Raw genomic sequence first — 15,984 nt, 5'->3', positions numbered from 1 at the left:
GGAAGTCAAAAATCAACTATTTCTTCGATCTCTGGATCATTGCTCTATTCTGATGCTAGTCTCCCATTTTTCACTTAAACTGCCATAACTCGGCGGAAAAAAATCGTAGATCAATTTTTAAGGTCTCGTTGGATAGGGGAGGCTTCAAACTTGAAATACACTGTAGAATGAATCGAGGAAAAAATTTATCCCGTTCCGGACAGTCGATTGAACTCGAAAGATATTTTAGGGAAAACAACCTTCCATTTCTCAAGCTGCAGTCGAGTAGACAAATTTTTCTAAGAAAATTCAATTCAGGGATGAAAAAGTAGGGGCTTTACCCTTTACATTGGGACCAGGCTCACTCCCGTACGATTTTTTTTCGCAAAGTTACAGCAGCTCAAAAATAGACAATTTTTTCGAATAAATTTGAGTAAGGATTATTGCCTCATAATATAAAAGTTCTATAAAATATTATTTGTCTACCAATTTTAAACTTCTAAAAAAGGAACTTTAACATCTTCAATTAATGATACCTTTCAAAGCTCTACTGCGAGCAATTACTGTGCGGCTAGTGAGTCACTCTGTTGTGCCTCGAAGCTTTAATCGTTAACGAGCAGAATTCGCTCATGGTTCATTAGCGGCTGAAAACAAACACGTTCATTGCGCTGGGGGGAATGTTTATTTAGGATCGTAATTTATTAGTGTGCCTCATGATAGAACAATTAAATACTCTGACATTGCTTCAGCAAATTAATCACTTGCATTAAGCAATTTCAGTGTTTGAAGAAGGCTTATATATTGTATAATGCATTTGCATATCAGAAGTATTTCCTGAAAATACAGACCTATGTCACCACAGGTTTTCCAAGAGTTCCGCGTCCGAGTAATCGGCGAATCCGATAAATCCGCGAGCAACGATAACATCGAAATCAATTGCGATAATTGTCATTAATAGCACCGATAAGGGGACATTATCGAAGGTCTTTCTCCAATCCCTCGATCTTATCAAGGAATAGCAAACGCTCTAAATACCCTACCGACCAGAAGTTTGAAATCATTTTTTACATTTCGCAAAAAAGCAAAAAGACACGAAAATTAGATACTACATTAAACATACAGCTTCTAAAATACCAATCAATTATGGACTTATAGACTTATAGACTTGTACTAATTTATTTCATCTTTCTGATTCACAAAAAACGCTGTAACCATTCTTGCAAAGTAATGCAATAACTTCAAGTTAAATCCACAGTCTTTCACACAAGTTTCTCCCACATCCAAGCTTCTGGTCGATAGTATACACACAGATTCTTGTGTCTCTCGAAAAGGTTCACGTCGAAGAGGTCGATCCCACGCGAGGACCTGCTGCGCAGAGGAACTCCAGGACCTGCAGGCTCTGCATGTGATCAGTCGTGGCGGCAGGCAGCACAGTCCAACCGGGACCCAGGGTCAGGACCAGCCAATAGTCGACTACAGACGATTGGTCTTCATCAGCTCTGACTCGTCCTCTGGCCGCGAGGAGGACGACGCTGACAGCAGCTGCTCCAGCTCCTCCTTCCTGAACGGACTACCACGAGGCAGCAGTCACACGCAGTCCCTCGAGGACTGTGACTGGGACTACTTCGAGAGTGGATCTCTGCCTCTGCCACCTGGAGTGCCAGTTACCATTGAAACGAACAACGTTGGCACGGACACCAACAGCGGGCAGGACTGGAGCTGCTGCCCTGGACGTGGCTCTACTGCTTGTCGGGTATGTCTGAAGGAAACTTTACTGTAGCTGCATGTGCTAAACTCGTGGTAAACTCTCTTCTTTGTTGAGGAAATAATCTGCGCGAGATGTGGAGTCTGAGAGAGAGAAAATTTAGAGTAAAGTAGAGAAAAGGTCGTGAATAAGAGAGACTTTGGTGGGTAGGGAATTGAAACCAGGGTTTGGAAAGATGAAACCTTGCTCAGACTTACTACCTTTTTAGCTCCTAAATTTATAACACCTAGCTATGCTGAGACTTCCAAATTGTGTTCTAGATATTAAGAAAAAAGATACTGGTACATCGTCGTACTCACAAACGGCTAAAATAGGGATGTTGATTTATTAGAAATTGATATTGTTCCATTTTTATTTCAATTTCTTCAATTCTCATGTATAGGCTTTTTGGCTAGATACATAAACACAATAAGCTACAGCGATTCCCACACCAATCATTTTTCTTCTACCTAGGCCTGCGGTGGTTCAAGGAGTACAAACGTGCTTCCAGTCCCAGTGCCCATACCAGTGCCAGTCCCATATCCGGTACCAGTTCCAGCTTCTCTCTGGACCGGGGATTTCGCAGTAGCAGCATCCTCCATGATAAGCCGCAGCAACGATGCTCACACAGAGCCAGGGACCCTGAAACTCCGAGGTGACCCAGCGGCCCCTTGGTTCGCCTGGCACCCTCGCTTCAACCAGCCCCTCCATGGGGCCAGATTCGACCCCAGGCTAACGGGAGCCTTCAACCCAGCTACCTGCGCCTTTGGGCCTGATCAAGTGTTACCACCTCAACTCTACGGGTCAACGGTCAAGTCCTCCATTCCCACGACAGAGACCCTTCAGCAGTGTCTGAGCAGCCTGCAAATAAACCATGACGAGAACGACAACGCAGGCATCAGTCCTGCGTCGAAGCCAGTGGAGGCGTTCCAGGCCGAGCCTGTCCTAGACATCGCGAATGAAGCGAAGTCTGTGGAGCAGTCCTCGACAAAGATCAGGAAATTGAACGAGAAGGGTGACAAGAGCCAAGAGGAGGAAGCAAAAGAGACGAAGAGTATCGAAGAGGACGGCTGCCAAGATTTAGTGAATGTGTCCTTCGACAGCAAGAGGGGACAAAGGATGTTCCAGCATGAGGACTCTGGCAGCTCCTCGGGACGGTCCTCTGCGGACAGTAGCGATTTGGAGGAGGACTCATCCTCCCCTAGGTTCTCGAGGGTCTTCGTCGTTAACGATGATTCTCTTACCAGTGATAATGACATCGAGGACAATGGAGACGAGGACGACGACTCTGACTCAGCCGCTGAGAACGGCGTTACGTTGAAGAAAATCACAGCCCTTCCTGAAGAAGAGCCGGTGGTGCTGCAGTATGTGAGGTTGTTGAGTGAAGACGGGGACTTGGAGAAGTTGAAGGAAGACAGAGTGAAAATTAGTAAGAAGGATAAGTTAGAGGAGGATCAGAAAACTAGGGTTACGTTTAATGGTGACGCTTCGAAGGATAGCGAGAAAAGTTTGCCTGAGAGGAACTTGAATAGGAAGAGGAAGTCTCGAGGGAAGTATAACGTTAAGGGGAGCAGTGATAAGCGGAATTGTCAGTTGGCGCAGTACCGTGTGATGCCAGAAGAAATGTATATCGCGAGTGATAACGACTGTTCTGAAAATCAGATTGAGCTTAAGTCGATTAAAACTTTGGATCCCGATAGCATCGAGCCTATCATTGTTAATAATATCAGTGGAAGTGTTGTGACGGAATTGAGAATGGCTTTCGAAGAGAAACTGGATAGAGGAAGCATCACCTCGAGTGTCATCGAACCGCAAATAAATCGATTAAGATACAACGAATCTGTCAGATTGATGGAATCAAGGTCTTCGCCAGAGGCGTGGGATGCTAATATAATTCCAGATTCTTTGGAAATCACCGCCCAAGAAGCCTGGAACAATGACCTTTCCGAGAGTGTTTCTGAAATTCCCAAATTCTACATTTCAACTTCAGTAAAAATACAAGAAAACAACAGGAACGATGATCGACTAAGTGCCAATGCTCATTGCGAAACAGGGATCGATAATCCCTCCACTTTATCACAGATAATGTCCAACGAAACGGTAGATCGAAGCGACGATAATCACGATACAGCGATCGATTTGAACCCAAGCCTCAATGCCGCAGCAAATATGAGTATATTTTCAGGGTCTGACAGCTTCACGAGCAATGAAACAAACGCAACGGGGAGCGAAGTGAGCAGCGATGAACTCCACGAGTATGAAGTGACACCAGTGGACGATTCCTCGAATTACGACAATGAATTTTCATTTTCGGCAGTGAACAGTGAATTGTTATCGAAGCTTGACAAAGAAGATGAAGAAAAAACTTGGAGACAGGAAGATATCTCAGCAAGCATAAAGGATGACCGTGATTCCTCTAGTACCGTATCGAACAGGACCAAATGGAGTCTCCAGGATAGATCAAGCGTAGTTGAGCAATCGTCAGATTCAAATGACGGTGTCGTAAACGCAGCGGAGAGTGATTCAACGCCGATTACCACGGAGGACAATCAATCGGTTACGAGTCATGGCAAGTCGATGACAATAGAGTCCCAAGATGGCGTGGAAGACAACGACCTGGCGGGGAATCACTGCGGGATCGAATTGAAATTAGCGGGCTGCGACGTGGGCGACATGATAACCAACAAGATCCAAGAGATGTTCAAGAACGCAGAGAGCGCAAGAAAGGTAGACTCTGCGCATGACAGCGGCACGGTGAGAGGCGAGAGTCCTGGTTCTAGTCAGGTGGTAGGAGAGGAGCGTGGTAGAAGTGGCGAAGGTGGTAGTGGCAGCGACGGTAGTGGTGCCGGTGCAAGCGGAGCTGAAGAGGGGATATCGACACGGTTTCGCTCAGTCGAGCGACGCCCGTCCTCCCAAAAGGAGAATGGATTCCCTCCTGCCGCGTCAAAGGATTCCAGAGACGTCCAGCACTTCCCTACGACGGTCCAGAACAACAACGGTATCGGGAACAACAATAACAAGTACAGAAGCCTCGTGATGATCACTCAGGAAGCCTCGTACCAACCGGTCAGCGTCATCACCTCGGACACAACGACCTTGTTGCAGCCGGATGAAGTGCACACGGCCAGCCAGGGTCTCGCTGGGTACTTCCAGCTGGCACTGGAAGCCGTGACTGAGCAGCCTCATCGTAAAAATGGTCAGGGTCCGAGGAAGCCTCTTATGGTGAAGCGATTGTCTAGCTCGATAACGAGCCATTCGGAGCCAGAGGTGGATAGTGGTTTAAGTGTTGGCAGTGCTAGTGAAAGCGACGACGTATCGGTGAAAAATGCTGCGAAAATTACGGGTCGGCTGGAAAACAATGAAGAGAATGCTCCGAGGGAGCGTCAGGTCAGCGAGCAACGCGAGGGCACACGAGCACGTGCCTCTTCGCAATCGAGCGACGACAATTCAGGCAGCGGTGGCGGTGTTGTGATCTTGGAAGAAGGATTAGCCGATGATGACTCATGGGTCGAGGAAGTTTCCCATGATGAGGATGAAGCTGGCGCTACGACAGCTACTGAGGAGAGCTCGGAAGATGAGGCGAATAATCTTGGAGACCGAGAAGAAGAGCTCAGGGGTTACCACAGGCAGGCTATTGACTTTACTCTGCATACTATCGTGGAAGAGTCCTGTGAAGAAAGCGAGGCAGAGCCTAGTATGGCCACAGGCAGTCCCTCGAAAAAACAGAGACCACCATCTACTTCGGAATTGGAGAAGTACTTCTTCTTTGGTCTCGGAGGCGATGGCAACAACTCTAGCATGGGTTCTCGTGAGGTTGATAGTCTGTCAGAGACTTCATCTATTTATTCTGAGGGTTTAGAGTCACTTGGACAAGATGATGTCCCTGGAACGGGACAGAACCTGGAGAGATCGAACTCAGGGGAAGGATTTTTGAATTCCTCAAGGTTGGAGAAGTATTTCCTATCAGAGTTCCTTGGTTTCGACCAAGACAGACGAGACTCTGATGGCTCTGTTGGTAGTGACTCAGAGGGAAGACCTAGTCCAGAGGCACAGAGAAGAAAGAAACTGGTCCGTGCTAGAGGTACTGGCAGGTCACACAGTTCTTCCCTGGACAACTTGCTAGCTCTGACACAAAGCTCACAAAACTTGAGCTCGCAGAACTCTCTACAGGATCTCAGTTTGAATCAGGATGCACAGGAAAGTCAGTCAGAAGGTTCCTCCACTGAAACTGATGGAGCAGACGATGGTCAAACTGCTGCCTTTGGCACGGATGGACAGTTCGATACTGTGAAACGGAAGAAGAAGAAGCCTAGAAACTTGGGGACCCAGAGCCCACGCGTTCCTGATGACAGGAACAAGACTCCAGAGCCAAGTAGAGAAATGAGTCTAGTAGGAGAAGTAGTCATCGAAAATGAAGCAGAAGCTATTAATTCGGAAGATTCAGAGAGAGCAAAAACTCCTCAACCAGAATGCGTATTATCGTCTCCTTCTTCGCCATCAACCACTGCTAATAGTTCAACGACCTCTACGTCGCAAGCAGACTCCACGAGGAATATTCAGATCGGCTCAGGAGATTCTCTAACCCACAATCAAAGGTCTAAGCAGCAATCCAGGGATTCAGGATTTGTGGGCAGCTGCGATGACCTTCTTCAACACCAAAAACTACCTGACGATGCTCAATCTAACACCGAATCTAATCAAGAGTCTGGGAAGAACTCTTCTAACAAGGAGAACAGTGAAAATACGCCAGACAAAAATCAGACCTTCGCAAAAAGGACTCCTGGAATCGAAAAAGGTAACTTGGCTAAGGTAGACCACCCACTGAGTCACACCACACTGCCACACTTGTCAAATCCTTCCCTCTCGAGGAAAGACAGCTTCAACAACTGGTCCAGCGACGAGGAAACGAACTTAATGATGTCGAAGATGAGACAATTCTTCAAAACTATGGTAGCTAACTCCAACGGGCAAAATCAGAACACTGCCAGCGCAAATTCCAGCGGTGCCTCGCCTGCCCCTAGTCCTCGATTGCCTGGATACTCATCTAAAGCCAGATTATGTTCACAGAATCGTACAAAACCACCTCAATTAGTATATTTCGAAAACGAGCTGACCAGACTGATGAAAACAGTGCCGGGTATTCGCGACGAGCAAGTGCGGGAGATCGTGGAGTATCTCAGTTCAGAGGACACGTGGTCTGATTCGTACGACAGTTCAGATTATACTAGTTCAGATTTAGAAGGGGCAGCTGGTGGACGTCGATCAGCGCTGCAGGAGCAGATCTCCCAAAGTTGTCAACAAATTATCAGCAAATTCGACACCACCTCGGGTGACAATCTATTGGATAAAGAGAGGGAGGATAAAACAGTGCCAACTGGGATGCAGCCTCCGTGTCTGGGTCGGGACACTGCCTTCGTGTACCAGAAACTGGTCCAAAGCTTCACGAAAATGGCTGGTGATGGTGTCAGCTCTGACGCCAACTCAACACCCCACAGTAGCCCACCTCTGATAGCAAAAGTGATGCATCACATAGGCAGTAGGCTAGTAGCTTTAATGCACGAAGTGTCTGAGGGTGGTCCAGCTGTCCAACATCACTCCACAAGCTGGAGACGTTACTCCCAACACCATCGAACGCCATCCTCAGCATCCACTACTGAAGACGATGACTCCACCTCTGATTCAACGAATGCTCCGTCCTCAGCTCACCTGCAGCTACCCAGGTCCAAGTCCCACGATCCTCTTCTCTTGATCAACAGCCACCCAGCAGCTTCTACGGGACAGGAAGGCGAGGAACGAGAAGCTAGTGACTACGAAAGGTTCTCTTGGCGCGGAAGTTTCGAGTCTGCCTTAATGGCGGCGGATTCTAGAACCAAGCTGAGCCTTCTGGCTTGCTCTGGGGATGTCAGTGTTGGTGCTAGTGCTAGTGCTAATGCCTTAGCGATGGCTGCTAAGCGTCGAAGTGCTGGAGATCTCTTGTTCAACCCAAAGAGTTTCTCCAGGGAACAGTTGGACAGGGTTAGGAGCTGTGGATCCATCGGCGGCGGAAGTGGAGGGGCTACCAGCGGATGTGGAGGCTCTGTGGAAGAAAGGATTTGGAGTAATAGAAGAAGATCTTCTGTTCCTGATGCCAACACCAGGGGGGAATCCGGTGAGTTGATATTCTAATCGCCTAAGGATTTTCTATTGCCAATTCTAAAGCTGATTTCTCAAAAAACGTAGCTTTCCCAATATTTCCTCCAGAGTTATCAAGGCTCATTTAGCAACATATGAATTACAGGTGATGAAGACACTGAAGATGAGCTCGAGTACAATGGCGAATCTCGGGCAACGACTCTACCACGTGGAATGCAGTCTGCTATCACAGCAGCTACCAATTCTCTGCCACGTTTACCAGCCTCCACGACGCCAGCTGGCTTGACGACAACGTCCACCACGCCTTCCTCGACGATGCACAAGGCACACAGCGTGTATCATTTTCTGCCACAACATTCTGGCGTGAAGTCTGCGAGATACAGGCCGCCTGGGTTCGCGAGGAACAGTAATGTGGCTGGTGCAATCGGTGGACCCAAGCGTGCAGTTAGTGCTCCAGGACTCCAGGTTTCGGGTTCTCAGTCTTCCGCTGGAAAACGGGATAACTCGAGGTCTAGGAGGCAGCAGACTATGTCTCTCACGTCTGGTAAGTCCTTTCTATATTCTTATTCTTATAAAAGTGATTAATGAATATGCAACTGAGTAATTAAAATCTGGGAGAAAAATATCAGGGAAACCTGAGCTCTGAAGCTATTTATACAAGATTTATCGCACTTGGAAAAGTAGTTACGATTCACCGCAATGTCTTAATTAAAGAAAACTGCGTGTTGATGGGAAAATGCAGCCTTTCTGGGCTGCTTATGTGAATCGAGAGTGGTAGTCGAAACATAACTGTGCAGGACTTATCAATATTTTGTTAGCTGAAAATGAAGGAAGGCTGAGATTTCAGATGTTTTGCACGTAGATATGCATATAGGAGCTTTTTTTATTTAAATTAGTAGGTAATTTATGGAGCTCTAAAAACGCTAGTTAGACAGACTTTCCCTTTTGGCCATAAATAGATTGAAGAAATAAATTCTTCAACCTGAGTGGTTTCTTTGAGATTAATTTTATATAAGTTTGCATTGGATTAAAAATTTCTATAGACAAAGATTACTGAATTTCAAGTGGAGCGTTCAATATTTAATCAATTTATCGCATTATTATAACAAAAATTAATGCTAGCTGACATAAGTGAAGAAATAATCTTGCCAACTGAACGTTTTAGTTTTTCTAAAGAAGATATCTAGGTTTATTGTAGTTTACACGGCAATATCCTCATCTGTCTTTCTCTATGTGTGCATTTATCTATATCGTTTAATTACTCATCCACACATCACTCTCCGATTAGATCTCTTGTGCAGTCATTTTCACATTTCATCACCGCAATTGTTTAAAAGGATCGCGAATGGCATTGCGAAGCTTAAAGATTCCAAAGAATCCACATCACAAGCTATATATCTCTAGCTATACTAGATTTCCTTACGCGATTAAATCGTACGATGTGTGTTTTATGCTTAATCTAAAATCAGAATCCATCTGAAACCATTCGTGATTCGGCATTAAAAACCCAATGGTGAGTCATTCTAAAGAAAAACAATGCTATCGTCACTTTCAAAGCTCGTCGTTTTAGAAAACTCTTTGGAAAAATATCGCCAATCACCGTGAAAGTTATTTGCGTGTAGCTTATCAGTGACGCTCAATTTCAGAAGCCATAGGTATAGCAGCAAGTAGAACGCAGTACGTTAATGAACACCTCAAAGTATTTACTGGAGTGTAACAGGTGTAACCGCATTATTACGAGATTTCCCTTCTTTTCCGCTCTTTCTTCGACCCCACTCCCACTCCATTTACGTGTAATAATCGATAAACCGGCGTAACGTTGTCTTCTGCGTATGCGTACTGTTGAACTTCCTTGGCTGACGCTTTTTCTAAACTATGTGGCATATTCGAGCAAAAATGGGCGAATCTGATGCAATTAAATCAATGAATTTTGTGTGGTTTTTGGATACATATTTTTTGTCTATGTAAATCATTGATGACCTTGATCCACCTACTCATAACAGGTTCAGGCTTCTTTGTTTGAAACACCGAGAAATACGTGAGCCATATTTGCGTTAGATAATTTTATTTCTTCAATATCTCTTCATTTCTTCTATTCGTAAGTATTTCTTCATTTCTTCAATTCCTCGGTAACTCTTCGTTTCTTCAATTTTTTAGTATCTCTTCATGTCTTCATTATCTCGTCACACTGTGCAGTATCATATTTAGCCACTCAGACGATAATAAAATCTCGTGATAGTGCCTAGAATTTGAAAGAGGAAGAACGACTCGTAGAGGGCTCACAAATTGCATTCTCATCGCTCCAGATTCGAGCTTGATCACGCGAAACAACTCCAAGGCACATTCGTGGGTCTGTTTCGAGCCAAAATTTGCGAAGCTTCATCAGCGAATTCGGCTCACGTGCCACGTCGCTGCCAAAATCGTTGTCTCGCCTTCGAATAGCTACCCGAACGTTTTCGGATCTCGTGATTCCCAGTTAACTAGAAACGTGAGTGTATCTTTCTCCGACCTCGTATTGCTCGATCGTTAATCCTCTTGGCAATAGCTGAAGAAAGAGAAAGAAAACTGCTTGGTAGACTGATGAAATTATTTTTACTGCCACTCCCTGCTGCACCCGCGGCTGACGCAGATCAATAACCAAGGCTCACGGTAATTCGTGGTTGCTTAATTAATTGTGCGTTATCGTGGAGACTTTATGCGTGGGTGTAAACTGATGTGAATCATTTTTGATACATAGCAAAAATCAAGAGAATAATCTACGTAAAATATTATTCTAAAAATAAATATTTTTCGTCAGAAAAATAAGACACAAAAATAGCAGACCTATCTTATCAAAGATACGCTCCCTAAATCGAGAGAATCCTCATGGCAAAACAATCGTGTTTTGTTATATAACCACTCTCCATTATGCGTGGACTGCAGCTCAGTAAACAGTGAGATTGCGTGTTGCTATACCTTGCAGTCAGAGTTTTAACTTTTACATCAAAGTTCGACAACCTCTATCCCTATTTCCATCCCATGCTCTAACGTTTATCATTTACATTCTAATCGGCTGACTATCTTAGTATCTCAGGATGTATTATTCATTTGAAAAAGGTAGTCGCCTGGTGTATCAACCGCGATTCTTTTTCGTCAGGTCTCGTGCAGCTTGGCTGCCCGCCCTCCATTAAGTCTTCATTAGACGGTGCTTCGTTCGTTGTCAATTAGCGCAATACCTTGCAAATTATTTGAGCCTTGCTTGGACGACTGTCAACGTAATTTGCATAAAAATTCGCTGTCAAGGGCAGAGGAAAAAAGGGAAACTGTTCTCAATAAAAAATAATGAAACTCACAGAAAATTCTAATAATACTTTGCCTAGTATTTAATCAAAAAACTGAATTTTTTGTTTAATGGAAATTAAACCGCGCTGCTCGTTTCTATAGCATCATGTCCCGGTACCGTAGTCGTAGTCGTTCTTCTGCTCTACTAATTTGTCGACAGCACCATGGCGGCGAACAATGAAATTTCACTTACGTGTCAAATGGGAGAGTGAGAACACGAGAAACGTTTTCCTCCGACCTATTCTACCTATCTTTTACAATTTACCACGCGATCCAGACTCGAGGCGCACGTATCTGTAACACATGTGTGACTCGTTACATAAACTTAAGAATCGTGGAGGAACGCGTAGTACGTTTGACCCATGCTCCTTCGAGAATTATGCAACGTGGATTTCACAGTTCCATTCGTGAAACCGTATCTCCTGGGCACTGCGAAAAATTCTTTTAAAAAACAAGACAGCTCGCGATACATGTTCGCTCTGTCCCTCTAGCTATGGACTTGTATCGAGGTAATACAGTACATTGGAAGAGTAAGTTTGGTGTCATCCATTTTACATTAATCCAGCCAAGAGTAAAGATCCTTACTCTTATGTGTGTCTAATGAAGTCTTCTGTACTCATCCCAATAATTAAACACCAAAACAGTAAAGGATGACAATTCATCCACACTTGGGAGGCCAGTAGCGACTCATCACCCCGACACCTCGAAAACAGACAAAAACCTCTCATCCTAAGACCCAGCACACCTATACATGACCCTATGCAAATCTGAGCTCCAAGACAACAACTGTTCCTTGAACCCCCAGACCAATTCCAGTCCCACCGAATTTCCCCCGACTAAAATAAACGAAGCAGAGGTTGCTCAGACACCGAGTGGCCCGTTCAGACGGTTGTTCAGACTTCACGATCCTTTTAGCTCTCTAAAGCAGCGTGCTCGGCGCAATTCCTGGCGTTCCAGCAACGCACCAGATCGCTCGGTGTCTTTCGCCACATAGAACACGTACCGTGGTACGTTCTCCGTGTTCCCATTTACGATCGCCAGCGTACGTACGCGTGCAAGTGGAGAAAAAGTCGAGGAATATTTCGGTGTCACGGGGAACGAACGTCTATCGCGACCAGTCTGCTCGGGATTGAATTTAAGCGCGTGTCGTAACGTCGGAGGCACGCTGCGCCGTTCCTCGCTGGCAATCGCCGTTTTACAGAAGCGTAACAGGTATCCGTGGCGAGCGTTGTACGCATGCCGTTGCTCCCCTGGATCTTAATAATGCTGTACACGTTTCACGGCATGACTCCAGCATTATACGCGAGCCAGACACGTTCCTAGCTTCCGAGATACGACTGAAACCCTTTTTGCTAGTTAACTCCGTGGGCTGCGATAGGAAGACAGGTTTTCGTTCGATGCAGGAAATTGAGACGTCCTGCGCTTCCGCTGCTCGATTTTTAGGAGGCTCCCTCCAAGTGCCACTCACCTTACTTTGTGTCACTGGCGTGATAGTGTATCTGCTTAATAGGATACTTCTCCATGTGCATGTAGCTTTGGAGTGAAATTATTTATAAAAGAGAAACTTTCATTAAATATAATACTTTATATGTAATACCTTTCTCTTAGTCTTTAAAATTATTCTTCAGATTGTGTGTAAGAATTCTCTTTTTATAAATGGTTTCACTTCCAACTCAGAGATGTGGACACGTAGTCTAGTAGCTCTTTTTGATTGATGGTTTTGGGTCAGTTGTGTCTTCATTGGAATCGGTGCTTGAAAGTCAGTGATGGTAATGTTGTTTTAGGAAAAGGTTTCGCAATGAATGTTAGCAGAAGTACCTGGCTACAATTTTTCGGTGATTTTTATCTTTTGTTTAAACCAAATCCTGCTACGATAGAGTAGGTTGATAAAAACGAGCCAGCAACGTTTATTCACGGCAAAAGGAGTTTGTTACTTTATTCGACTGACAGTACGCTCTGCGTTTGTTCACTACGGTAGTGGACGATTTAATTAGTGGTGGGTACGCAACAGTTTTCTAAAGGAAAGGTAAATTGGCGCGAGATTCACTGAGAGGGCACACACGTTGAACGGAAATCGCGTGTTGTTTCACTGTGTTTATTACACGAACTTCCTTGTTCTTTAACAATCATTTAGTCCATTTTATAGAAGCTTATGTGTAACATGTATCTTTACACTTGAAAAAGAAATAAAAACTGAGGAAGTTCTTTCAGAAAGAATAGATATGCACAAAACAAAAAGTATAGAATTTACATATTAGATTTTTCTAAAATTTCTCCAACCTCTTTCAAACCATCGTAAAGAGATATCTTTCCTCTCATATGTTCCAATGACACATGACCCTTTTTTTTCAAAGTGTATATAAGAAGTTCTAAAACTGTACTCACATCGAGGATCCTGTACAACAAAATCTTATAGGTCAAACTACTTTTTATAGAATTCAGGTTTCGATGTCAAAGCGTGAAACGAGTATAGACAAGACTTCTTACCAGATTCATAAAAAGTTTCTCTTGGAAACCCATTGGTCAGTATCAATGTCTAGTTGAAAATAACGTTCCAATGTCAATTAAGCAGAACTCTGTAAGACTTTCGCCTACGTAAGTGGACTTGTGTGTGCCAGCTTCCAAGTACGATGTTTACCCTGTGGGTGTGCGTTCACGCTCGTGTGCTTTCACGCACCGGTGTGCAAGTGGCAAAGGTTCACCTATGTAATGCGAGTTACCATTTCCAGAAAGGTGCCTCACTGTAAAAGGAATCGTGAGATTGAAAAAGAGGTTTTCTGCGTCTATTTCTAACTTAAATAATTTAATTAGTTAAAGTAGTACTCCACCAAGTGCATTACAAATTTTAATAAAAAATTATGAATAAGATGGTTTCTCTTTAATAAAGTATTCGTATTTTTTTCTGTGTTTTTTTAATAGTTTTAATTCGGTATGTATGGGATGCCTCGCATAACTGGGGCTAGTAACTTTTTTAAATGGGTTATAAATAAAAAAGGGAAGACAATTTTTAGTGATATCAATTTTATGCACTTTTGTACATCAGTGCATCTCAAACATGTTTACTAAGCTTCTTTAACCTGCTTTTTTGTAGCTTCGAGCGCACTGGCCAATTTACTCACTTTTTCATCCTCTTGGGTATTTCTTATAATTTACATGCATTGTAAATTCTAAACCGTTGAAGTGAAAATGAATCATATATCCATATATAAGCTATTTTAGTGCACTTTCTTCGCCTCGTCTCAGTTCCAGTGAGGAAACACAAACTAAATGCGCTCGTTTCGAAAACAGTTTTTATTCAATGATTTCTAAAATGCCAAAACAACCGGTGAATCCGAAGCATGAAGTAAACTTGTTACGAAAGGTATCGTTCTCGCTCGAAGTTCCTACAACCATTCACCTTGGCACACATTTCTCGCACTTGCTCGTGGAAGTGGCATCTGAAGTGTAAATATGATACTGAAAACCTCTATCCCAATCCTGTAACTCATATACATCGAATTATTCTTTTGAAATATACGTAGAAAATTAATTTTATTAATTTGAATCTGAAAAATTCTGTAGAACTGAATTCGAAAGGAAGCACCCAACATTTTCAGCACTGAATTTTTAAGCCCGCCTCCAATATCTATCATCCCTTATCGTAGTTCCGCGGAGGCGAAACCTTGAAGCAAAAATCAGCTTTATCGTCAGTCTCGTTCCCCTCGCCAGATTATCAGAAACTGGCCGTGGAACAAACGAACTCGTCAGTATCACAAGAGTCTCGCTTCGGCCTGCATCTCTACACCAGAACTAAATGAAGGATTCTCTTCGTCAGAACCAAGTGAAAAGTGGGAACCACGTCGAAGTGTACTTTCCCATGCCACCGAATTAGGAAACAATCGGCGCACTTCGACGCTACATGCAGACCAACGCTGGCCGATACTATTCTCTAATTAACGAGAACACCTTTTCTGCATCACCTGATGCAGAGGCGATTCCCGCGGAACACGAAACCTCAAACGGGAAGAAGTCTGTCTGGGACTATCGAAGCGGAACGGGTAGCTTCCGGCCGATTTCCGAATGCGAGGAGCGCGCTGGTAGCGAAGAAGGGAAGCCTCCAGCCGCGATGGCACCCGACGAGAAAACTCCTTGTGGAAATAAGACGAGCGTGAAAGCGTCAAATTGCTCCTCGGCCGCTAGGAAAATGATGCAACGCTTCACTTCTCTTTGGTTCATAAATTATTGCTCGCCTTGCTGCTCCACGATGAGCACCAAGGCTGGCCAAGGCCTGACATCCGATGATAACGCTAATGAATCATTGAATCCGTCGGAGTTACGAAATGACAGCTCGCCGAGCAGAAAAACAGACTCGGAAGACGAGGAGCATATAGAATTGAAGAATTTGGGATCGCAGAATCCACTGGTGGGGAAGAGAGTTATTGCAAAGTCTGACAGTGATTTAAAATTCAACTCGAGTTTGATATCTAGTGGCATTGGTTCTGGAGATAGGAGCTCTTTGTTGAATATTGGTCAAGGGGCGGTGAAACGCTCGGTGAACAATTTTTTGGTGGTTCCAGAGATGAAGGGGGAGTCTGAGAGTGATTCTGAATTGTCCTCCTCTATTGCGGAGATCTTTCCCAAGTGTCGAGTGAAGAGAGAAAAAGAGAAGAAAAATATGAAGCTTGGATTGAAGAAGAAAACAAGTTGGTTCATTTGCAGTTTCGTGATAAATGGACAAACATCGATAGTTCCAAGTTTATTTTAGTCTTGAGAAGCAGTAATCGAAAACTCAGTCAGAGAATTTTTTATTGTCTGAATTTTTATCCTTA

General features: G+C 44.1%; 1 protein-coding gene across 6 annotated transcripts in view; it reads left to right on the top strand.

Moving 5' to 3' along the window:
* The window catches only part of LOC143188497 (uncharacterized), a 40,431-nt gene that overhangs the window by 19,380 nt on the left and 5,067 nt on the right, over nt 1-15,984 (top strand). For all 6 annotated transcript variants that reach the window (XM_076392801.1, XM_076392798.1, XM_076392800.1 and 3 more), the window contains 3 exons: nt 1,311-1,732; nt 2,198-7,871; nt 8,001-8,399. In XM_076392801.1, the coding sequence (XP_076248916.1) occupies nt 1,311-1,732; nt 2,198-7,871; nt 8,001-8,399 (6,495 nt within the window). The remainder of the gene's footprint in view (nt 1-1,310; nt 1,733-2,197; nt 7,872-8,000; nt 8,400-15,984) is intronic.

Source organism: Calliopsis andreniformis, chromosome 2, assembly GCF_051401765.1.
Source record: "Calliopsis andreniformis isolate RMS-2024a chromosome 2, iyCalAndr_principal, whole genome shotgun sequence".
Taxonomy (NCBI): Eukaryota; Metazoa; Arthropoda; class Insecta; order Hymenoptera; family Andrenidae; genus Calliopsis; species Calliopsis andreniformis.
Note: the sequence above shows the minus strand (reverse complement) of the source record. Positions and strands in the feature narration are given on the sequence as shown.